Genomic DNA, 26242 nt, shown 5'->3' with positions numbered 1-26242 from the left:
AGGAAGCTAAATTAAAGGGAGTCCAAAGGGCTCTGTGTTATATACAGAGCTCTGGGGTTAGATGTCCCTACCGGATACCATGAAAGGTGACTGTGCTCAAAACATTTTTTTCTGCCACCCTCAAAAGTTTAAGGAGCCACCATGAAGTACAAAAGGAGATCAGAAGTAGAATTATCCTTTCTGGGTTCAAAAGTCTGATTCTGCCTTTTCTTGCTAGCTCTGGTTGCTAGATTTCACTTGTAACTCCTTTATCCGATCTTGAGTTCGCCATGTTAAAATAAAGAACTAAGGGGCTAGAGAGCTAGTACAACAGGTAGGGTGCCTGCTTTGCATGTGGCCAACCTGGTCATAACCGTTATGGTGTCCAGTTAAAAGCCAATTGGATTGGTAAGCTTTGACCCCCATCTAGTGGGTCGTCTCAGAATGAAACAAAAAGAAAAGTAGACAATCACAGAGGGACTGGTCAAGCTTTAGGATATAGCCTGGGCAGCCATCAGTGAGCTATCGAGGCTGACCGTTGGTTCGGTACAATATTACTACCCTGACCTGGTTTGCAACACCTGCACCACTGTTTAAGTTGACAGGGACGTAAAGGCCAGTGAGCGAATCAGCACTCAGTATGCAAATGAAGGCTGAGATGCTCCACAGTCCATCAGTAGGCACCTTTGAAGTACAAAGTTATCGCAGTTCCCTATTCTATTTCTGCCTCTTGCCCTCTACATTTAAAAGACCTACATTGTTTTATTCTGTTCTTTTCTGGGTGCATCCCTCAAATCTAGTCTTTCCTGGGTGAATTTTTGCTGTCCATTTGTAGTCTAAGACCTGTACTGCTTTGCCCAAGGGACTAGCCTGACCTTAGAGTTGGGTTATTGTTAGGGGATGATCTCCCATATCTCCCAGTCTCCTGAGCCCGCCAGGAGTGATTCCTGAGCAGAGCCAGGAGCAAGCCCTGAGCACCACTGGGTGTGGCCCAAAACCAAACCAAACACACACCAAAGAAACACCAGAAAAAAGAACTAAAAATATTGTAAAGATTTAAGTGAAATAACAGACGCAAGCTGCCTAACCAATGCCTGGTACCTACCATAAATTTCAGAAACATTCTTGTTGGTAGTGATGCAAAACGTCATTTCTCATTCTGAATAACAGAAACTGCCAATGTTTTGCTCAGCTTAAGCATTAAACATCTCTGGGCTGTGACATACAATTTTATATTCTCCAAGAAATTATTGTAATAAAATGTGAAACTGAAACAGAGAAGTTTGTTTATTGAGACGTTTCAAGCATTGAAATCTGAGGAACTATTTTTCAGTTGAGTTTATCAAAATACTTTAGTTTTCCAGCTGGATCTGGGATTATCTGTAAAAAAGAGACCAGTAAATCATACATGTTAAAAGTCAAAGTACATCGTTAAGTTTGATATTAGTTGCATGGTTCTTGACTAAAGACAATATAGACTTTTTAATACCAAATTACTTATATTTAGGAAAATGAGATTTGTCCTACCTATTAATGCTAGGTGTACTCCAAAATGGCAAATAAGGGGCCAGAGAGATAGTATAGGGAATAAGGCCAGGGGAGGGGTTAGATCCCTGGCACCATATAACCCTTGAGCATAGTCAGGAATAGTCCCTGAGCACCAGTGTATGTGTCCAAAAAATCCAAAAACAAACATAAGGAACCCCAAAGGCAAGTAACTCATATATTAGCATCTGTACTCAAGCACCCCAAGTTTACTTACAGCTCTTCTCTTGACCACCAAGCTTTCATGACATCATCAGGTTTGATCTAATTAAATCAAACATATTAAGAGAGCATGGCTACAGATGTTAATGTGATTTTTAAATTATCTGATGAAAAGATCATGTGTCAGTGGCTGAAAAGGAAGCAGTGCGTGCAAATGAATCTGAGGGAGATGCAAAATGCACATGTTTAATTTCAAACTGCAAATTAAAAAAATAAAATACACCTTCAACAAGTGAATGAACTCTGAAAGAAAAGTTCACTCTAGAGTCTTAGTAACTTTCTAGGCTTTTTTTGTAATTTCCAACAAAACTTGGCCTCATTATGAATTATGCTACTTGTTGTGGATAGAATATATTTATTCCTGTGTCAGAAAAGAAACTATTGAAATCAGCCTCTGTAATCGTATATATACTTTCTTAAGAATTTTTCTTTTCTTTCTTTTTTTTTTCTTTTTGGGTCACACCTGGCGATGCACAGGGGTTACTCCTGGCTCTGCACTCAGGAATTACCCCTGGCCGTGCTCAGGGGACCATATGGGATGCTGGGATTTGAACCCGGGTCGGCCGCGTGCAAGGCAAACGCCCTACCCGCTGTGCTATCTCTCCAGCCCCTTTCTTTCTTTTTTTTGCTTTTTGGGTCACTTCCGGTGATTCTCAGGGGTTACTCCTGGCTCTGTACTCAGGAATTACTCCTGGCAGTGCTTGGGGTACCATATGGGATGCTGGGAATCGAACCCGGGTTGACCGCATGTAAGGCAAATGCCCTACCTTCTGTGCTATTGCTCTAGCCCCAGAATTTTTCTTTAATGTCAAATATTATCTAACTTTTCAGGTATTACTTGAAGGAACATCATGTTTTTAACCAACTTATGATTTCAATTTGCAAATACTTAAGGAATAACTACCATGCGCCACCAGTGTGTTGGGCAGTGGGAGATATACAAAGTTAAGGATCATATCCCACAGTACTGCAACTCATATGAGAACTAAGGGGAGATGTACATGTATACAGTGTTTGATGCAGTGGGAGCTGAGAGGCCACCAGGGAGGGCAACGGTCTGAGTAAAAGGTGTATTTACGTTGGTCTTGAAAGATGAGTAGAATTTAATTAAGGGGACAGGTGTACCAGACTATTACAGAAAGACCCAAGTAAATACACAAAGGTCTACTGGACTTATTTTGGGGAAAGTGAGCCACGTGATTTGGTGACAGCACAGTATGTGAAAGACAGAGAAGAGAGAGGGAGAGGCAGAGAGAGAAGGAGTAGGGGCAGTCTGATTCTGGGTATACTGGAGACTCAAAGGTTCTGGTCTGAGGACATCTTCTGGGCAGAAGGGAAACTGAGGTAATGGAGACAAATCAGGAGAGAAAAGATGGTGACAGACATGAAAATTATCTTCAAAGAAAGACTCTGAGATTACTTTTTTTTCCTTTTGGGGCCACACCTGGCTCTATTCAGGGCTTACTCCTGGCTCTGAGCATAGGGATCACTTCAGATGGTCTTGGGGACCATATTTGGTGCCAAGGATCAAACCCAGGTCAGCTGCGTGAAAGGCAAGCACTCCAGCTCCAACAAATTATTTCTGACCCCACATGCTCTCCAGATACTTTCTCCTCTCCCTTTAACAGTTGTATTTTTTATTTTTCAAAAAATTATTTAATCACCATGAGATACAAAGTTGTTCATGACTGAGTTGTAATTGTACAATGTTCGAGCACCCTTCCACTCACCAGTGTCCACTTCCCTCTACCAGTGTCCCCAGTTTCCTGCCTGTCCTCTAGCCTGCCTCTATGGCAGACACTTTTCTTACTTCCTTGTAGACACTGTCGTTTGCAATACTATTACTAGAAGGGTATCATGTATATCACTTGACCTCCTTTCAGCACCCGATTTCTTGTCCAGTGGTTACTTCCCATTATCATGGTCTGAACTAAGCTCCCTCCCCACATTGTGGCAAGCTTTCTAATAAGAACTGTTGTATTTTTAAATGGTTTTTCTTTATTTGCCTCCTTTTCCTTACTTTTCCCTTACCCACATCCTCAACCTACTCCAAAGGGTAGGGTGCTGCCCTAGATGTGGTCACCAGTGATTCCACACTGTGGATACAGTTCCCTAGACTCTAAGGCTCTATGCCAGGAGACACTGGCATTCCCACTACCATCCCTCTAGCTTCCCTCTATTCCTGCCACTTATGCCCCATTTCTGGTCCCTGAAATATGTTCAGCTTCTATCCTTATTGTTCTTTCTGTGTTGCACTTTACATGACTGGCTTTCTCTACTCCAGTTTCACTCACATGTCAGTAAGAAGCATTTAGCCATACTCTAGGCACACCCCCATCTATTCTATCAACCTGTTCCTAAGAGCATCTGCCACAACCTAAATTTAGAGTGTAACTTGAGGGTGGGGACCATGGCTGTGCATTTCACTGATAAATATTATCTGGCTATTGTAATAGCTCGAATAGTTGTCATACAAGAAGTGTTGAATAAATGTCTATTCAGAATACCCATAGGGGGAGTTTAAGGCACTTGATCACATGTAGCTGATCCCTGATACTGCCAGGAATAATCCCTGAGTACTCCCAGGTGTGGCCCCAAACTGTCCTCTCATTAAACCAAAAAAAAGAAGAAAAAGACTATCCATAGAAACATAATGATGATTTCCTGGCAGGTGGTGGCAGGTGAGTAAGGGAAATGAGATATTGAGCAAAGGGTACAAAAGCCTTCATTTATAAGTTCTGTAGATCTAATATACAACATATTGACTACTGGAGATGTTTTTTTTGCATGAGGCCAACCCAGGTTTGATTCCTGGCTTCACATATGGTCCCTAAGCCCTCCAGGAGTGATCTCTGAGCACAGAGCCAGGAGTAAGCCCTGGGTGTGGCTCCAAAACAAAACAAAAAACTAGAGATCGTTAGGGTGCCTTGTATGTGGCCAACCTGGGCTCAATCCCTGGAACTCCATACAGTTCCCTGAGCACCTCCAGGAACAATTCCTGAGCGCTGAGCCAGAAGTAACCGTTGAGCATTGTAAGCAAAACAAAGACAAAAAAGACAACTAGGTGAGATGATGTAATATGTTAATTAATATGAATGTGGTTTTTCTTGCAGCCTATACCTATACCAGATTATCATGTTCTATATTTAAAACATCCAATTGTGTGAAATAAACCTCAATAGTGCTGTGGTTTAAACAGTATGCATTAACGCAGGTATATTTTTTAGAGGGGAAATTCAAGATTTTTTCCTGAGATTCTTTAAGTGTTGGTGGCCTCAAAAATTAAGTGGATAGTCAATATGTTTTCTGAAATGTACTGTTATTTATAACCTACTATTAATAATAATATTTATATTCACATTATTTATAAAATATTTCCAAGCAAGCTTCCAAATTGTATTTAGGCCAGAGATAACTTCAGTGAATGTAAATTATAAAGTCTCCCTAAATGAAGGTATGTACCTGGTTATATTTATTTGTTCAAATGACAAGGAAAGAATCATTAACATCAATGTTAATTAAGCCATATTTTTCTTAAAACTTTTTACTATACACTGTAAGGCTTTCTTTGTGATTTCTCTTGGTATGGGAAGAAATCCAATACATGATCTCAAAAGATTTCTGTGTGTTTGACCAAGTTATACTGTTTCCAGATTCTTTGTTAAGTTGTGGGAGCCATATCCAGCAATGCTCAGAGGTTATGAAGTGCCAGGAATCAAACTCAGTTCCTTACATATGTTAAGACATGCTCTGCCACTTAAGCCACATCCTCAGCCCTCCTTTCCTATGTTCTACTTTGGTGGATATTTACTTTAAAATTCACAGCATTAAGTAGTATATCCTGCTGTCCTCAGTCTGTTACTCTCTGTACCGTCAGAAAATGCCTTTACTCTTAAGATTTTGCCCTAGTAATGTTTACCTTTTTTATAAGATGCAGTTCTATTACAAGAGATGATTAACCAGAATGTTCCCTTATCTTTTCTCAATCATCCCCTTAATGGAAAAAAAATCAATGTGACTTACTGTTTCACTACCAGGCTTCCAACCAGCAGGACACACTAAAAGGAACGAAAACAGACAAGAGACAGTTTTAAAACACAATCCACTTCTCTCTAGTAAGTCTTGGCTTTTCTTTTTCCAAAACAGTGTATTAATTAGAACATTTTTCTGAAAACAACGTATTATTATTTTTCTAGGCCACTGAGCATGCTCAGCTTTGTTTCTTATATTGTAAATGTATTTGAATATAACTACTTATAACAACATAATGAGGCAAAAATGAAAATAGATTAGCTGCCTGCTCATAAGCTCTGTAATAAAATTCTTTTTTAAAAATAAGTTTCATCATTTTATTTATTTATTTTTGGGTCACACCCAGTGGTGCTCAGGGGACCATATGGAATGCTGGGGATGGAACCGGCTTGGCCGCATGCAAGGCAAACACCTACCCGCTGCACTACCGCTCCAGTCCCTGCGGTAAAATTCTTAGTGTTAAGTAACCTAACAGGTGTGAAATGTTTTGCAGTTGAGAGACCCAGATTCAATCCCAGAGCACCACTGGGAAGTACCTCCAAGCACAGAGCTGGGAGCAGCCCCCAGCGGCTGACTATGGCCCAACCCTAGGATGGAAAAGGTACCTTCTCCATGTTTGTCAGTGTACTGGAATGCTTGAACTAAACGTAGTGTCTCATCCACTGATCTGCCCACAGGAAGATCATTCAGAGTAATCTGTCTTAGGATTCCTTTGTCATCAACAATAAAGAGGCCTCTGAAAAACAAGAGCAGTAGAGATGGTTAGGGTAATGAAAATGTTCTAAGATGGACTGTGGTTATGGTTCCACAACTCTGACTATACTGAAAATCACTGAATTGCAGGCTTTAAATGGCTGAATTATATGGTAGATGAATGATATAATCTCAATAAAACAGAAAAAAAAAGAATTATAAAATACTTAAACTTTCAGAGAAAACATTATTAAAAAGCAATTATTTGTACTGCAGAACAATCAACAAATATAACAAAATTATAGCTGTCCTGACCTAAAAGTACCCCTTTTTTTCAGAAAATTCTATGTACATTTTATTACCCATGTAACCCAGTGAGAACTGTTAGATAAAATAATTCCCTTAATTTTTTCCACTCCAAAGACACGTGTTTATTACGTCCTATGAGAGTTGTATTCAGGAAAACCGTTATTGAGGTCCGTCTTGAAAGGAGAAAAAAGAAATGAATAAGGAGCCTGGGTTCATGTCCGTTTCTTTCATTAACCAATGGTTTGACTTTGCTGAGTCCGTGGTATTCTATGAATCTTTCTATCTTTAAAATGACAGGGAATGATCTCTAAATTATTTTTCAGCTCTATCAGTCTGATACATAATTGAAGTCAGATACTCACCAATGACCATTTTAAAGTATCTACATTTTTTTTCAAATAGAGCAAATAATTTGTCTTTTTTTATAATTTATTTATTTTTAATTAGAGAATCACCGTGAGGGTACAGTTACAGATTTATACACTTTTGTGCTTATACTTCCCTCATACAAAGTTCGGGAACCCATCCCTTCACCAGTGCCCATTCTCCACCACCCGTAAACCCGGCGTCCCTCCCACCCTCCCCACTCCCATCTCCCCCCCACCCCACCCTGCCACTGTGGCAGGGCATTCCCTTCTGTTCTCTCTCTCTAATTAGCTGTTGTGGTTTGCAATAAAGGTGTTGAGTGGCCGCTGTGCTCAGTCTCTAGCCCTCATTCAGCCCACAACTCCCTTCCCCCACATGGCCTTCAACTACAATGTAGTTGGTGATCGCTTCTCTGAGTTGCCCTTTCCCCGGAACGTGAGGCCAGCCGCGAAGCCATGGGGTCAACCTCCTGGTACTTATTTCTACGGTTCTTGGGTATTAGTCTCCCACTCTGATATTCTATATACCATAGATGAGTGCAGTCTTTCTATGTCTGAAACTTTACCAAGGAAGAAATACGAATGGCCAAAAGGCACATGAAAAAGTGCTCTGCATCACTAATCATCAGAGAGATGCAGATCAAAACAACCAGGAGATACCACCTCACACCACAGAGACTGGCACACATCCAAAAGAACAAAAGCAACCGCTGTTGGAGAGGATGTGGGGAGAAAGGGACCCTTCTACACTGCTGGTGGGAATGCCGGCTAGTTCAGCCCTTTTGGAAAACAGTATGGACGATTCTCAGAAAACTAGAGGTTGAGCTCCCATTTGACCCAGCAATACCACTGCTGGGAATATATCCCAGAGAGGCAAAAAAGTACAATCGAAACAACATCTGCACATGTATGTTCATCGCAGCACTGTTTACAATAGCCAGAATCTGGAAAAAACCCGAATGCCCCAAAACGGATGACTGGTTGAGGAAACTTTGGTACATCTATACAATGGAATACTATGCAGCTGTTAGAAAAAAGGAAGTCAAGAATTTTGTAGTTAAGTGGATGGGCATGAAAAGTTTCATGCTGAGTGAAATGAGTCAGAAATAATTTGTCTTGATCTAACGAAATTTAAAGGATTACAAATAAATTTGGGTTTGGCATAATGTGAAACCACTGAAAGTACAGTACCTAAGAGTATGGCCGGAATCTTCCAGATACACGCCGTAGTCCTTGGCTATCTGATGGGTCAAATCTGAAAGAAGTGGAATCTTTATTGGCCCAAGACCTCCCTGTTTTCGAGGTGTATTAATCCTGTAATGAAGAGAACAGTGACCTTTCAGAGTTAAGTGAATGGTGCAGACCTAAACAGCATCTTCTCTGCATGTGCACATAGATGAATGAACATATACACATTCTTTAACAAAAAATCCTCTCGTTCTCCCATCCCTGCTTAATTATACTCAGATCCTTTAAACGCTAATATGTGGCTATATGTTTTCTATGTATATTAGCTCTTTAACTTACAGACTACTTTCTATTTCAGACAATTAAAGTTCCTGGATACTATAAAGTGGTTATTTTAAACATGGATGAAAACATATCACTCTGTAAACTTATCTGATTACATCATTTTTAGGGGGTGGGGCACACTTGAAGTGCTCAGGCTCTGCACTCACAGTCACTCCTGGTGGGGGTTGGGGTAACGTATGTGGTCTTACGGATTGCATCTGGCTTAGCTTCATGCAAGGCAAGCACCTTACCTGCTCTACTCTGGCCCTACTCTTGATTACTTCTTACTGCTGGAAACAATGGATCAAAGGAGATTCACTGCTCATAAGTATAACCTTAGAATCGTGAACTTGTGATCAGAAGGTACTTAAGTGTGACATTTTAATAATTCCAAGGCAAAAAGAAACGGAAAAGTCCATTAGAAGCAGCTAAGGAAGTTATTTGTAACTTGAGGAGCAAAAACCTTCAGATTGAAATAATTTGTAACTTGAAACCAGGGAATGTGAACTGGTGCCCCATTGGGAGGAGACACAGCAGGGAGCCAATAGCGAAATCCTACTTTCACTGTTGAAAACTCTGGTTAATACAAAACCTACTCAGCTGACACTGTCACTGTCATCCCGTTGCTCATCGATTTGTTCGAGTGGGCACCAGTAACGTCTCTCATTGAGAGAGTTATTGTTACTGTTTTTGGCATATCCAATACGCACAGGTAGCTTGCCAGGCTCTGCCGTGTGGGCTCCATACTCTCGGTAGCTTGCTGGGCTCTCCGAAAGGGGTGGAGGAATCGAACACGGGTCGGCTGCGTGAAAGGCGAAAGCCCAACCGCTGTGCTATGTCTCCAGCCCCAGCTGACACTATATCCCAGAATTCTTTGGGAAAGAAATTATTTGAGATGACACTTTTTCCTTAGGTGGATTTGTTTGGATTCTATAAAGCTTTAGTTATTACAGAAATGAAGCAAACCAAATCCATATTTTTGATATTTTATATTAAATAATCACTATATGTTTATAAAGTTTTAAAATAGCATTTTAGAGAATTTTGCCTGCTAGAACAAGATTCATGTTGTGATTCTAATTAAAAAAGTCTAATTTGGGGCCGGCAAAAGAGCACAGCAGGTTGAGTACATGCTTTTTATGTGGGAAGGCAGGGTTTGTTTCCCCAACACTACTGATGGTGACCGCTGATCACAGAGCCAGCAGTCCCTGAGTCCCACTGGAAGTGGCCCAAAATAAAAACAAAACGTCTAATTGGAAATTTCAGTTTATAAATGGTAGAGAAATTTTTTCAGTTTATAAACCATTTAAAAAAATTTCAGGGACTGGAGCAATAGCACAGCGGGTAGGGTGTTTGCCTTGTACGTGGCCAGCCCAGGTTCGATTCCCAGCATCCCATATGGTCCCCTGAGTACCACCAGGGGTAATATCTGAGTGTACAGCCAGGAGTAAACCCTGTGCATCGCCGGGTGTGACCCAGAAGGCAAAAAAAATTTTTCAAGTAATTTTTGAATGGTAGGCACTGGTTTTGACAAAGTTATTCATAGTTGAGAATAGGAAAGGAAAGCAACTGAAGAGGGAGAGAGGAAGGTAACAGGGGTCAGGGGGCAGGGGCCACGGGCACATTGGTGGGGAAGAGGTGCTATTTATCCATCGGAACCACAGAACCAAGAAACCTGTTTTATTTTTGGACCACACCCAGTGGTGCTCAGTGAGTGTTTATTTCTGGCTATTTGAGGACAACATGCAAAGAATGAATTCAGGTTGGCTGCATACAAGGCCAGCACCTTATCTGCTGGACCATGTCCAAAAACATTTTTAAGGAACTTAAAAGACACTATATTTATTAAATTTGTGGTAATTACCACAATTTTGTGGTTCTTGGGAAGCTATGTCTGAAAATTGAGATTCTTCAAGGAAATCAAATAACAAAGAACTACATCTTAAAGCACTTAAGGTAATGTAAATTAAATTTTAGTAACTATAATTGTAAATACATGAAAACTTCCATGTCATTAGTGAATATTGAGGGCTTTTTCGGGGGCACGCACAACCAGTACTGATCAGGGCTTACTCCTGTCTCTGCACTTGGGGCTCACTCCTGGCAGGGCTCAGGGAATATATGCGGTGCCAGGAACTGAACCCAGGGCAGCTACTTGCTAAGTGCTTGACCAGCTGTGCTATCTCTATGGCCCTGAATATTGAGTTTTAAAACCAAGATAATTTCAAATGAATCTTAGTGGGCACAAAATATCATACTCAAAATTGTGGACATCATTAAAAACTTAGGAATCAACACGCACATTTCAAAATTTGAAGCTTTCTGTTTAGCTGTTCTCCAGAAATGCTTAACCAACTTCATAAGTGTCATTTATTCACCCCTCTGCACGGTCAATGTAATTTTTCAGTACTTGCAATCTTTGCCAGTCACACCAAAAGAGGACAAAAATTAGCATTACTCATCAAAATCTGTAATTCTTAGCAATTAATTGGTGGAATGACTTTTCATGTTCAATGAATTTCTGAAAACGAACAAAAAATTTAAAAAATCATTGTTGATGGAATCTAGGGGCCAGAGAACTAGAACAAGGGTTCAGGTGCTTGCTTTGCATTCAGATGACCCTGGTTTGAATGTGTTGCCCTGAGCACAGAGCCAGCCAGGAGTACTCCTGCACACTGCTGGGCATGGGGTAACGTATTTATGAATGCCTTTGTGTTGGACTCAACATAATATAAATGTGTAACAGAGAAACAGTATTTAAAAAGTTTTTACCTACAATTTAGCTTTATCCAATTTATTATAACAAAGTTATATAACTGGATAGATTTTCTGCTATCACTATTACCTGTCACCTTTAACTGCCTTTCATATTGAAATGTCCTATAACCACCATGAAGCATTTTTTACGATAATTTCATTGAACTAGCCACTTCTAGGTAAATCCATTCCCAAACTGACAAACTATTATATTTCATCATGTTAAGAGTTGTATGCCCAGAATTTACAACTAAGTCATTTTCTTTACAATACAAATTTAACTATGAGATACTGACCAGGCCAAATGGGTAAACTGTGAATCAACAGAACATGCGACCACTTCTGTGTTTATAGATCTGAATTCTTCAATTCTGTCACTGAAGGCGATAATTTCCGTTGGACACACAAAAGTGCTAAAAGGTGAAAAAAAAAAGTTGAGTACTCTCAAACAGCCTATGTGTAAAGTTTCAAGCACCGTAGCTTTTACATCTTCAATATATAATGATGTATATTAAGAATAGTTGTCCCTAGTCCCTTGGAACCAGTGCACTGCTTGTCTTGCAGGTGGGTCCGAAGAGCAGCCCCCCCACCAAGGGCGCACTCGCACCCCGCACCCCCCACCAGTCCCCAGCACCTTCCAGGCCCCCAAGATCACTTCCGGCTCCCCTAGTGTGACCTCTGAGCCAGGGGTCGTGGGCCTCCAAGCCAGGGGTCATGGCCTCCTGTGGGGCCGGTGGCCATCTTCTTTCTTAGCACTTTGGACTCATATCTTGACCTCCCTCATGTAATTCTGGGGAGAATATCCTAGCCCTTTTAAATACATTAGGCCAATAGTCCACTAGCTTATCCCAACTACACCATAATACCCATAGACAGAAACACCTGTACAAGTCCAATGTAAAATAATACATCCCCCGAAGCTTCACTAGAGGCCTCACATAAGCCGCAGAGGAACACATGAGAGGAAGTTGCAACTGCTGAAAGGGAAAAAGGCAAACACCACAGACCGAGCTCACCCAGAATCTCTAATCACACTAAGAGGGAAAACTGATAGTGAGCTGGAAGGCCCCACCTCCACACTACCACCACAACATGAAGAAACGGCGCAAATCCCCACCACAAGGGGAAGATGAAGGAAAAGTTCCAGAGGCCTCAACAGAGGCTACTCACAAATACGATCTCTCCGATAAGGAGAGATGTTGAAGATGTTCAATGAACATCGAAATGTTGAAGATGTTCAATGAACTCAAAGAAACAGTGGAACAGACATCCAGAAAATTAAAAAAGGACTTGAATGAAACAGTGGAATGGGCAGTCAACAAAAAATAGGAAGAAATGAGAGCAGAAGTAGAAAAGCTACAAACAGAAATGTCACGAATAAAGGATTCGATAGATGAAATAAAAAACTCAGTGGGTGCCCTCAACAGTAGAATGGCTAGAGCTGAAGATAGAATCAGTGACCTTGAAGATGAGTAGCAGAAAGCTTAAACACAACAACAGACCATGGGAAAAGACCAAGAGGAACAACATAATAATCACTGGAGTACCAGAAGGACAGGTAGGTAACCCCAATGAAAAAGCCATAGTTAAAGATATCATTGCTGAAAAGTTCCCAGAACTGGAGAATGCAGGCATCCATATCCAAGGAGCTCGAAGGGTGCCAGCTAAAAGACACCCTAATAAAAAGACTTTAAGACATACTATAGAGTGATGAATGACACAGATAAAGACACAATACTACAAGCAGCAAGGTCAAAGAATGGAATCACAAACAAAGGAGCACCCCTTAGATTTACAGCCGATCTATCAGAGGAAACCCTCCAAGCCCAAAGACAATGGGGAGATATAGTGAAAAAACTCAATGATATGAACACCTCACCAAGAATACTCTATCCAGCTAAACTCACTCAAACTCAAAAGAATCATACACTATTTCATGGATAAACAACAGCTTAGGAACTTCATAGACTCAAAACCAAACTATGAGGGCTTCTGTAAGATAAGCACAACAAACTCCTACAGAAAGAGCACAAAACCCTGTGACAATAGTCTCTCTCAACGTCAGTGGTCTAGATGCACCAATCAAGAGACACAGAGTGGCAAATTGGATTCAGAAACTGAACCCAACATTCTGTTGCCTATAAGAAACACATCTGAACGGTCAGAGCAAACACAGACTCAAAGTCAAAGGATGGAAAACAATCCTTCAAGCAAACAACTCCCTCAAAAGAGCCGAGGTGGCCATACTAGTATCTGACAACATAGATTTCAGGTTGAAAAAGATTAGAAGGGACAGTGAAGGCCATTTCTTACTAATTAAAGGAAATGTACAGCAGGAAGAAATAACACTCCTAAATGTATATGCACCTAATGAGGAACCAGCTAAATACTTACAACAACTTCTAACAGATTTTAAGGAGGACATTGCTAACAACACAATAGTAGTTGGGGACTTCAGTACTGCCTTACCACCTCTAGATAGATCAACAAGAATAAATATCAGCAAGGAAACACTGGCCTTAAAGAAACAGAAGAGAGAGAGCTAATAGATAGCTAATAGAGCTAATAGAGCTAACAGGGCTTTTCATCCCCAAAAGAAAGAAATACGTTTTTTTCCAGTGCACATGGAACATTCTCCAAAATAGAACATGTGCTGGGTCACAAAACATACCTCAATAGAATCAGGAAAATAGAAATTGTATCAACTATCTTCTCAGACCATGATGCACGATGCACTGAAAATAGAAGTTAACCACGCACAGACGCAGAAAAGCAAACCAAACACCTGGAAATTAAACAACTAAATGTTGAACAATGAGTCGGTCAGGAAGGAAATCAAGGAAGAAATCAAAAGATACCTGGAAACCAATGAGAACGAAGACACGACTTACCAAAACTTATGGGACACAGCTAAAGCAGTGTCAAGGGGATAATTTATAGCCCTGCAAGCATTCGCCAGGAAAGAAGAGCCCACATTGATAACTTGACTTCACAGCTCAAGATCTTAGAAAAAGACCAACAAAAGGAGTGCAAACCAGGCAAAAGGAAAGAAATACAAAACTTAGAACAGAAATTAACAACATGGAAACCCCCAAAAATACGAAAGATCAATGAAACCAATAGCTGTTTCTTTGAGAAAATAAACAAGATTGATAAACCACTAGCAAGACTCACAAAGAGAGAACTCTAGTAAACTGTATCAGAAATGAAAAGGGGGACATCACAACAGAAACCAAAGAAATTCAGAAGATCATCAGAGACTACTTTGAAAGCCTGTATGCCACGAAACAAGAGAACCTAGAAGAAATGGATAAATTCCTGGATTCCTATAATCTCCCAAAGTTGAACCAAGAAGACCTGGAATACTGGACTAGATCTATTAATATCAAGGAAATTGAAACTGTAATCCAAAGTATTCCCCAAAGCAAAAGCCCAGGTCCTGATGGATTCACTAGCGAATTGTTCCAAACCTTTAAACCTTTATTGCCAGTTCTTCTCAAGCTTTTCCAGGAAATCGAAGACACAGAAACTCTCCCAAACAGTTTCTATGAGGCACATATCTCCCTAATACCAAAAGCTAACAAAGACACCACAAAGAAAGAAAACTACAGGCCAATATCCCTGCTAAACACGGATGCAAAGATCCTCAACAAAACACTAGCAAATAGAATCCAACAACTCATCAAAAAGATCATACACCACTACCAAGTGGGATTCATCCCGGGGATGCAATGATGGTTTAACATTAGGAAATCAATCAACATAATCCATCATACCAACAAGAGAAAATGGACACAGATAAAGCATTTGACAATATCTTATGATGAAAACTCTCGCCAAAATGGGTTTTGAAGGAACTTTCCTCAATATAGTCAAAGCCATCTACCACAAACCCATGGCAAGCATTATCCTCAATGGGGAAAAACTAAGAACATTCCCTCTAAGATCAGGAACAAGACAAGGATGCCCACTCTCACCACTTCTATTCAATATAGTACTGGAATTTGCAATAGTGATTAGGCAAGAAAAAAGATATTAAGGGCATCCAGATAGGAAAGGAAGAAATTAAGCTTTCACTATTTGCAGATGATATGATACTATATTTAGAGAACCTTAAAGCCTCTACCAAGAAGCTCCTAGAAACAATAGACTTGTATAGTAAAATTGTAGGCTATAAGATCAATACCCAAAAGTCATGGCTTTCCTATATGCAAAGAATGAGAGAGCAGAAAGTGACTTGAATAAAGCAATCCCGTTCACAATCATGCTTCAGAAAATCAAGTACCTCGGGATCAGCTTAACTAAGGAGGTAAGTGCCTATACAAATAAAATTATAAAACACTACTTCAGGAAATAAAAGAGGACACAAGGAAATGGAAACATATCCCTTGCTCATGGATTGGGAGAATTAACATTGTCAAAATGGCAATACTCCCCAAAGCATTATACAGATTCAATGCGATCCCAATAAGGATACCCATGACATTCTTCAAAGAAATGGACCAAACACTCCTGAAATTCATATGGAACAACAAACCACCATGAATAGCTAAAGCAATTCTTGGGAAAAAGAAGATGGGAGACATCACCTTCCCCAACCTTAAACTCCACTACAAAGCAGTTAAAATTAAAACAGCATGGTATTGGAACAAAAACAGAGCTGCAGACCAATGGAACAGGGTGGAATATCCTTACACACATCCTCAAATATATGATCACCTAATCTTTGATAAGGGAGCAAGAAATGTGAAGTGGAGAAAGGAAAGCCTCTTTAACAAAGCCTCTTTAGAGACCTCAACACCAGACACACCAGTCCATCAGGTACATTGAAAACATGGTCGGCAAAACCCTCTACGACATCGAGGCCAAAGGTATCTTTAAAGAGGACACTCCAACTGGCCAACCAAGTGGAAACAGAGATAAACAGATGGGACTACCTCAAACTGAGAAGTTTCTGCACCACAAAAGACACAGCGAACAGAATTCAAAGACAATAAACAGAATGGGAAAGGATATTCACCCAATACCCATCCAATAAGGGGTTGATATCAAGGTTCTATAAGGACTGGTTGAGCTATACATTGAGCTATACAAAAAGAAAACATCCAACCCCATCAGAAAATGGGGCAATGAAATGAACATAAACTTTCTCAAAGAAGAAATCTGAATGTCCAAAAGGCACATGAGAAAATGCTCTTCATTACTAATCATCAGGGAGATACAGATCAAAACAACAACAAGATACCACCTAATACCACAGAGACTGGCCCACATCCAAAAGAACAAAAGCAACCGGTATTGGCGTGGATGTGAGGAGAAAGGGACTCTCCTTCACTGCTGGTGGGAATGCCGACTGATTCACCCATTTTGGAAAACAATATGGACAATTTTCAAAAGATTAGAAATTGAGCTCTCATTTGACCCAGCAATACCACTTCTGGGAATATATCCTGGAGATGCAAAAGAGTATAGTAGAAATGACATCTGCACTTATATGTTCATTGCAGCACTGTTTACAATAGCCAGGATTGGAAAAAACCCGAGTGCCCCAAAACAGATGATTGGCTAAAGAAACTCTAGTACATTTACACAATGGAATACTATGCAGCTGTTAGAAAAGATGAAGTCATGAAATTCACATACAGATGGATCAACATGGAAAGTATAACATTAAACAAAATGAGTCAGAAAGAGAGGGACCGACACAGAAAAATTGCACTCATTTGTGGAACATAAAGTAACAGAATGGGAGACTACCACCCAAGATTATTAAAGATAAGTACTGGGAGGATTACTCCACAGCTTAGAAGCTGGCCTCACATAGTGGGGGAAAAGGCAGTTCAGTTAGAGAAGGGATCACCAAGTAAATGATGCTAGGAGGATCTGCTCGGGATGGGAGATGCACCCTGAAAGCAGACTATAGACGGAACATGATGGCCACTCAATACCACTATTGCAAACCACAACATCCAAAAGGAGAGAGAAAGCAAAAGGGAATGCCTTGCTATAGAGGCGGGGTGGGGGTGGAGGAATGGGGTGGGGGGATGGGGTGGGGATAGTAGGAGGGATGCTGGGACCATTGGTGGTGGAAAATGGGCACTGGTGGAGGGATGAATACTTGACCATTATATGACTGAAATATAAGCACGGAAGTTTGTAACTGTACCTCATGTAACTGTACCTCATGTTGATTCACTAATAATAAAAAATAGCTGTATATATGAACCTTAGCAAGAAGGGACTGTTCTACAAATCTTATTTGGACAAATATAATTAAAAATCACATATAAAGCTTCAGTGACATTCCAATAAACTTAATTTTCATAATTTAATAAATTCACTGTTGACTGTTATTTCCTTCTGTATAGAATTACCTCCACACTATTGATAGTGTTTATATAATTACCCCCACATTATTGATATAGTGTTTCATACCTTTCAAAGGCTCTACACAATGTTTATATTATGCATTTATTTTCATGTTGAGATGAAAAAATGCTCTCATTCCCTTCCTTTTCTTGGTAAGGCCTCTTCCATCTTGCCTCCCAGTTCTGTGGTGCCAGGGATTCTACCTCGTGGTATCTTCATTTTATTTAGAGCATATGACCTTAGGGTAGTATTTTCCAAACCTTATTATGGACTCCTTAAAGCCAATGGAGTAAGTTCCAATAAATGTTTAAAAAAGTGAAATAGGAAATTTGAGGAATACATCATACATAGTAAGGGTAACTTGAAACATGTATAGGTTTATATAATACACGTATGTGTGTACAGAAGTGGCATCTTTTTGTATTGTTTGGGGGCCATACCTGGCAGTGCTCAGGGTTTAATCCTGGCTCTGGGCTCACGGTTCATAAAGGACCATATGGGATGCCAGAAATGGAACCTGGGTTGGCAGCATGCAAGGCAAGCACCCTATCTGCTGTTCTATTGTTCTTGCCCCTGAGAAGTGGTATTAAATATCTTAACAACCTTCAGTGGACCTTGAAAATATTATTCTAAAAATATAAGCCAGACGGAGAGAGACAAATACTGTACGATCTCATTCATATGTGGTATAGAGAAAAAAACAAATTTAAAAAAATATTTTTTTAGACTACAAAAAAGTAATTCCAACAAAGAACTATAACTTTCAATGTTTTAGTTGTAGTACTTTTCAAGATTGTAATGTTACTTAGGATGACGTGGAAGTAGCACTTGCACTTGCATTTGCTCAAGCGGGCACCAGTAATGTCTCCATTGTGAAACTTGTTCTTACTGTTTTTGGCATATTGAATATGCCACGGGGAGCTTGCCAGGCTCTGCCGTGTGGGCGGGATACTCTTGGTAGCTTGCCAGGCTCTCCAAGAGGGACAGAGGAATCAAAGCCAGGTCGGCCGCGTGCAAGGCAAATGCCCTACCCGCTGTGCTATCGCTGCAGCCTTGGAAGTATCTTTGGCAAAAAAATTTTAATAAACGATAAAGTATAATAAATAAAAGTGAGTAAAAGCCAGCTCAAAACTGTGATAAAAATATGTCTACTTCAGGGCCAGGAAGACAGCTCGCTGTCAGGATGAGTTCAAATCCCAGCATCACCTGGAGCCCCAACACCTCTGGGTGCAGCCCTAGAGGCCCCTAAGCAATGCTGGTTGCCCTGGTTACCACCAACAGCACCAGACTGCAGCAGTGCTGCATTCTTGGGCCCTTGCATTGAACCACCTGGTCCAGTTGGCTGAGTACTGCCGCGAGTGGCTCTCTGACCTCTTGAGCACTGCTTGCAAGGCTTCCTCCAACAAGCATATTTGGGAATAAGTTAAAGGTGACTTCAGTTCTGAGGCTGGAGTGGTAGTACGTCACGTAGGGCACTTGCCTTGCATGCCTCCGACCTGGGTTCGGTCTTCAGCACCCTACATCCTCCCCTGAGCACTGCAGGGTGTAGCCCCCAAACAAAAAAACAAAACAAAAAGCAAAGTTAGCATTAGCTCTGAAGTTTCTGAAAGGCAACTGGTAGGAAGTGATTGGGAAAGCGGCTATTTTTCATGTGGTACGAACTAACACTTTCCACCGTGGAAACCAGCAGGGCTGTGCAGGCGTGTTCGTTACCATGAAATAAAGAAGATGTGAAAGAAAGTCTGAAGATTTTGACTGGGAGGATGGCAAATTCCTACCACAACCCAGTCTTGGCTTTTCAAATGTTTTGTTCACGTGGAAGACTGATATATGCAAACAGCCAGTTGTAATCTAGAATGGCCCTGGGAACCTCGGCTAGAATGTACTTTTAAAATATTTCCCCAAAGGTAAGAATGGTCTGACAGTCATTCATTTTGAGATTCCTTTCTACTTGGATCTGAGGAGGGGTCAGAAAACTTACTCCGTAGGCCAAATCCACCTCTCTGCTTGTAACTGAACCTTCAGTGGATCATAGCACCCATTTGTTCTGTACTGTTTATGGTTATTTTTATGCCACAACAGCAAAATTTAGAGCAGATGCAATGGATATCACCACAAAGCTATTGGGGCTGAAGCAACAGTATAGCAGGTAGGGCACTTGCCTTGCATGCAGCCGACCTGGGTTTGATTTCTGGCATCCCATCCCAAGTCTGCCAGGGGTGCAGGGCCAGGAGTAAACCCTAACTACTGCTGGTTTTGGCCCAAACCCAAACAAACAACCTCCCCAAAAAACTATTGGCACTCTACAAAAGTTTTCCCACCCCTAAGCTTAGAGACAACATATAATGATGAGCTTAAGTACATCTTCCTGCAAGTTAAAACTTTATTTACATCATTCTAGGTTAGTCCTAATGGAAAAAGATCTTAATATACAGTGGCAAGAATGAATGTCTGTTAAATTTTTTATAACCAAAGATTTTTTTCAAGTAAAAAAAGATAGATTAATCGTTCTTTCGGTATCTCTTCACTTTCATGAAATTTGGAGAATGTTCAAAATTCTTGATGTGACAAAATCTGACAGTAATTTTGAGTCAATTTGGGATTATCTTCAAAGTGGTGGATATTACAGAGTTAAACCTAGAGAAAAGGGTCCCACGATAATGGTGGGTTTTATTAACAGGTATTGTTCCTTAAACATATGCAGTACTTTTAGGAAAATCCAAATCAGAGGAAAATAGCAGATGCAGCAAAAGAATAAAACTAGTAAAACCAAAGTTAAATGGTATCACCAGAGAAAAGAGACTTAATTTTCTCATTAATAGAGATTTACATTCATAAAAAGTATCCTTAATCTCAGCTTGCCTTTTAAAAACCAAGAGGTAAGGGAAAAAAATTCCAACTATTTGATATTACTGAAGAATGATTGACATTGACAGGTTTTACTAACTTTTATGTGTTGGTATTACTTACAAATCGAGTGGATAGAAGAAAAAAACCAGGTACTTCCCACGATAGTCAGTTAACTTCAGCTCCTTAAACTCGCCATTTATTACAGCTGTTCCTTCCCAAGAGGGTGCTGGCTTAGAAACTAAGAAAAAAAATACATGTAGTTTAAGTTCGAGAAAAGTTAGCGGGATGGGAGGTCAGCTTTAGCTTATGATTAAAGATCAAGGCTTCTTTTGACCTCTTTAGCAGTCTAATCACATGTATGCATTTCTCAGGAAAGGTGCTAGAAACAGTTATAAAGGAAACCCACTGTACTGAAATACAATTATCAAAATATTTAAAACAAACTGTTGATATAGTAATACATATATCCTTTTATAAACCCTTTAAAACTGCAAGATTTTAAAGAAATCTTTAAAATCTGGAGAGATAACAGTGGATAAGGCACTTGCCTCACACGTGCTGATCTGGGTTTAACCCCTGGCAACCCTAATGGTCTCTCGAGCCTGCTAGTAGTGAACCCTAAGAGCAGAATTGGGAGTAAGCCCTAAGCGTAGCTGGGTGTGTTCCCCCAACCAAAACCAAACTGCAGGACCTAGCAGTAATACAAAACTGCCCACGTGCAGCTGGAGAAATCCAACTGGCCAAGTGTGCGCTTCTTATGCAGGAGGTCTGGGTTCAATACCAGGTGTCAGATGGTCCCTGGTACCACCGGGGGGCATGTCCTAAAAAAATAAAACTGGGATTGGAGCGATAGTACAGCAGGTAGGGTGCTTGCCCTGCACATGGGCAACTCGGGTTCAATGCCCCTGGCATCCCATGTGGTCCTCTGAGCCTGCCAAGAGTGATCCCCTAAGAGCAGCGTCAGTAGTAAGCTCTGAGCACTGCTGGGTGGGGCCCCCCAACAAAATAAAAACCTACTCAAGACAGTCTGAATGTAGATGCTTCAGAATATGTGCAATGATCAGAATTTGGTATGAAAAGATCTGATTTATTCAGATTGGTACAAGCAAATAATGTTAAAGTAATGTGCTTTATTACCCATTTTCATAATAGAATGCTAAATTTTAGTCTGTGGTAAGTTTTAGGGAAAAATAAGACTCCCCCCACGTTCATCCTCAGTGACCTGTATTCTATCCCTGCACTAGCCTCACTGTATGCTCCACTAGAGCTCCTCTAAGCCAGTCAACTCCGTACAGTTAAAATAAGACTATCCTTTCCGAAATGGCAGTCTTTCATATGTACTAATTTAAGTGCTTTTCCTGCTTCTCACATACACAGAGGATCTATTGCAGATGAGTCTCCACTCAAGGAGTAAGCCATATTCAAAGCTATTGTGAGGACAAAAACGGCAAAATCCCCGACATAGGATTTTTTCCTAGAGAGTTTTTAAAAAGAACTCCTCTGAACTGGTTTCAGATGTCCTGATGGAATGTGAATAGTATCTCTGGCTCTCTTACAAGGGCATACTGTAATTCTAGCCAGTAGCTTTGAAAATAATATACCTTAATCTAGTGTTACTATATTCAGGTATCATTGAAACTTTTAGAACTGTCACACACATTGAAGTTAGATAAAACCATACAGATTTCTCTAAAATATACAAGATGTGATTTTCTTTCTTCTTTTTTTTCCTGCTTTTTGGGTCACACCTGGCAATGCAGAGGGGTTACTCCTGGCTCTGGCTCTGCACTCAGGAATCACCCCTGGCAGTGCTCAGAGGACCATATGGGATGCTGGGAATCGAACCCGGGTCAGCCGTGTGCAAGGCAAATGCCCTTCCCGCTGTACTATTGCGCCAGCCCCAAGATGTGATTTTCTTGAGCCATCTGTCCCCATCATATGGTACTGGACAATATATGATTTATATACATTGCTAAAAATGGTACTCAAATATGAAGTTACAACTCTAATTATTTTAGCACATTTGTGAAAAACATATCTGGAAACTACATTTTGTTTTGAACACTGAGGGTTTGGGATTTAAGAACTGCAATATTAAATGTTATTTTTGTTCTTATTAGGATTTTGTTTAGCCTTGAAAACGTTTTACAGTGCAAAAGAAAAATAAGGTAGCAGTAAGAAAAAAAATAAAAAGAATTGGTGGGTTGAAAGGAAAAAACCCCTCAGTTTATAGAGCAAGAAAAAAAGTGCAGTTACTTTGCTAACATCTATAAATGGAATTCCCCAAAGCGATTACCCCTTCCCTCTTCAAAGAACAAAAACTGTCCCAAAAGACCAGTGATTCTGGCAAATCCAAGCTAGCCGTAATAATACTTAAATTCCTGCTCCTCATAAAAATCCCCATCAAGTTCACCACGGCTAACATTTTTGATATCTTTCATTCTTTTAGAACATTTGGGTCATATTTCCCCCCCACAACACGCCTTTTTAGGGGGAAACAGGAAATCAGTGACAGTTGTTCATATTGCTCAGAATTATTGAAAGTATGATCTAATGGGTCTTTAACATTCCATTTTATGACTTACAAGAAGTCCCTGTATCTTTAATTCTTGACTACAAGGGATACAAAAATGTATAAACAGCCAAATTTTAACATCCAGATGTGGCAGGCCACAACTTTCTCAGTATCTACTTAGTCTGACGTGTTCTTCCTGAAAGTGGCCATCAGCTGTGTACACCGGACTGAAAGGCAAACAATCAAACCCAAGTTGGCTCGTCACAAACTTGCTACGAGGTTTATCATCAACCCAAACGAGTTACTTCCAATTTCTTTCTGTTTGCCTACAAAGAACCGCCAGCACACCCAGTTAACAAGTCGGCATTTCTGAGCGACACAAGGAGACCCCACATAGATTTGGAGAAACGACATCGGGGCTTGGGGGGAGGGTGGCTCTCAGTTTTCAAAAGATCCCCTCCCCCCAAGTCTGAAGGCTCAGACTTCGGGGTTCGCCGCTTTCCCGTCTAATCAAACTTTCTGTGAATGATTATTCGACTTATCGATGTATGTTTCCCAGAAATAGTTCTTGAAAACAGACGTGATGTGCTGCAGGCACTTTTCGAAGTCCGAGGAAGTGTTTCAGTTTACACAACATCCTCGATGCCTGCGAGCCCCGGACGCGTGCCACCCTCCCCCCCCCACCTCATCTGCGGCTTTTGGGGGTAACCGCCGCTTCTTAAAACAATCTGATCAGTGAAAACCATGTCTTTCGTCACAGCCGGACCCCCCGCCTCCCAGCCCCCACATCCTCGAGAGCTCCCGGCCCGCCCCGCGGGGGGAGGAAGCCCGGAAGGTGCCGCCCAGGCCAGGCCCCCGAGGAGCCGCCGAGGAGCCCCGGGTCCACGTGTCTGCCGTCCCTCCCCCCCTCCCGCTTCCCGCGGGCACACCCCCCACCCACCCACTCTTCTTCACCGGGCACCACCTACTCTTGGCTTTGCTAAGGTGCAGGGAGTGATCGGCGACCGACAGAAGGGATGCCTCCCCCGGGTACACTTGTCCCCCCGCGTAGAAGTGGCACGCCTTTTCGCGGGCTCGGGGACCCTCCTCGGGCTCCCGGTCCTTCTGCGCCTCGGCCGGGAGCAGGAGCAGAAGCATCGGCGGCAGCAGCAGCAGCAGCAGCAGTTTTCGGCTCCCACGAGCCGCGACCGCGGGCGGGGGCGCAGGCGCTTCCATGGCCGAGAGCGTGAAGGCACCCGTCTCGCAGTTCCAGACCTTTATCCCGCCGTCCGCCAGCGACAACGGCTCGCTCGGCCCCCGCGCGATCAGGGGCGCGGCCTCGCGAGACCTGCTCCGCCCCTCCTCGCCGCCCCGCCACGTGGGCGAAAGCCCCGCCCCCGAGCCCCCCCGCCCCCCCGTCCGCGTCTGCGCCTGCGCCCTGAGGCGGCCGGGGACCCAGCGCGCGCGGCCCCAGCGGGGCGGAAGGCGGACTCGCCCGCAGCATCCCGGGCTCCGGGCTCTCGGGTGGCTCCCGGGTTTCTGCCCTCCCTCCACGCCCATCTCTCTCACTGAGCCTCGGCACCGCCCGCCGCCCCCCTCCCCCCGAAGGGAAACTAACCCATCTGCTGGGGGACGGGTTGCCTTTTTTGTGCAGTCGTTTCTAGTGATTTTCCTCCGAGCGATCGGCGCGAGCCGGGCCCTGGCCCCATCCCCACCCACCCCTCCAGGTGTAAGGTCCTGGGATAACGCGGGGAAAGGTCTGGCCGGTTCCTCTCCTCCGGGCGGCGACGACTAACACTCTGCCCGCCAACTTTTGCAGAGTTTGTGTCTGAAGACTTGAAAAGTTTCCCCCAAATACCCAACTCCCTGCCAGCGCAGTGTGGGTCGCCTGACCAGCACCCGCTCACCCCCAGCAGCCGTGGGCAGCTTTGTGCAGCCGCCGCCCCCACGGCCTTGCCGTTGGAGGATGCGAGCCCTCGGCTTCTTTCTCAGTGTTGCAGAGCCGTCCTAAGGCGGTCTTTCCCCGCCAGACCGCCAGCTCCCCGGGGCTGAAACTGATGCCGAATTCATTTTGGTTTCCCAAGGCCCCGGGCGTCTGGCGAGCATCTGATCGCCTAGGGACCTGGGAGGTCAATAGCCAAAAGCTACAACAGCTGCGCTTGCAGCTGCGCTCACGCAGCCCTGCTTCTGGGGACACCTAAGTCAGATGGGAAATCTGACCTTTCAAGCGCACCCCTGACCCCACTTCTGCCACTTAGGGGTCCGGAAGAACGGGGTGGGAAGAAAGCCAACGGTTCCCTATTCTCCGGGTCCCACGCGGCGGCGGCGGCGCCGGGGCGAGGTGATTCCCCTCCCCCGCCCTGTGCGTCCGCGCCTGCGCTTTGGGGGCTCTAAGTTAACAGGGAAAGAAATGCGAAGGCTCTTTTGTTACGCAAACTCGAGCCTCTGACCCCTTGTCCTGCAGCCTTCTCTCTGCGCTAGCTCAGGGTACCGCGGGAGGCCCAGAACATCCTTCCAAGCTCCCTAACAGAGTTTCGCCTCAGCTTGCTCCCCATCGGCCACAGCTGTGACCGGCGCGCTCCTTCACGGGTTCCACCCGGTGCCCCGTGGAACCCCAGGCCTCACGGGGTAGGGGGGTGGGGGAGTGTGTTTTGCCACGGACCCAAATCCACCCCTTTACCCGTCTACGTTTATTTCTCCCACAGAGCGTCACTATTACCCCTTTTCTCTGCCCTATCCGCCCGGCTCTCACATATATATATATATATATATATATATATATATATATATATATATATATATATATATCTGGACCGAGCCTTTGACATCCAATAGCTTCCATCTTAGGCCTCTGAACACGCATTTCCCTTTCCCTTGCAGTGATCTGTGGGAAACCTCTCCCGTCAAAGCCTTATGTCATGAGAAAAGTTGGTGAAGGTCTGACCTGAGAAGCAGTCTCCGGAGACCATCTCGTCTCTTCCCGCGGGAAGGAAGGAGATCTTTCAGCAGGAAAATCAGTTTGCTGACCGGACACTGTCTCGAGATAAAAGTCAAGACTCCAGGGGCTGGAGCAGTAGCACAGCGGGTAGGGCGTTTGCCTTGCACGCGGCCGACC

At 42.6% G+C, this 26242-nt stretch overlaps 1 protein-coding gene across 1 annotated transcript; it reads right to left on the bottom strand.

The window, feature by feature from the left end:
* Positions 1 to 1242: 1242 nt before the first annotated feature.
* On the bottom strand, positions 1243 to 24487 carry PRDX4 (peroxiredoxin 4). The gene is made up of 7 exons (XM_055121041.1): positions 24117 to 24487; positions 20754 to 20871; positions 11711 to 11827; positions 8337 to 8459; positions 6384 to 6514; positions 5770 to 5804; positions 1243 to 1359 (listed from the first exon to the last, which is right to left on the bottom strand). The coding sequence occupies exons 1-7, from the start codon at positions 24361 to 24363 to the stop codon at positions 1309 to 1311; spliced, it is 822 nt and encodes a 273-aa protein (XP_054977016.1). The 5' UTR covers positions 24364 to 24487; the 3' UTR covers positions 1243 to 1308.
* Between the last annotated feature and the right edge of the window lie 1755 nt (positions 24488 to 26242).

Source organism: Sorex araneus, chromosome X (genome assembly GCF_027595985.1).
Source record: "Sorex araneus isolate mSorAra2 chromosome X, mSorAra2.pri, whole genome shotgun sequence".
In the NCBI taxonomy this organism is placed as follows: Eukaryota; Metazoa; Chordata; class Mammalia; order Eulipotyphla; family Soricidae; genus Sorex; species Sorex araneus.
This window is presented reverse-complemented; position numbering and strand designations above follow the sequence as displayed.

Excerpts from the sequence above, each read along its gene's own strand:
- PRDX4 (XM_055121041.1), bottom strand. The coding sequence starts at position 24,363 with ATGGAAGCGCCTGCGCCCCCGCCCGCGGTCGCGGCTCGTGGGAGCCGA. Across the intron at positions 11,828-20,753 it reads TTCTTCTATCCACTCGATTT|CACTTTTGTGTGTCCAACGG; the intron begins GTAAGTAATACC and ends TTCACCTTTTAG. Across the intron at positions 6,515-8,336 it reads GATTCCGGCCATACTCTTAG|AGGCCTCTTTATTGTTGATG; the intron begins GTACTGTACTTT and ends CTTGTTTTTCAG.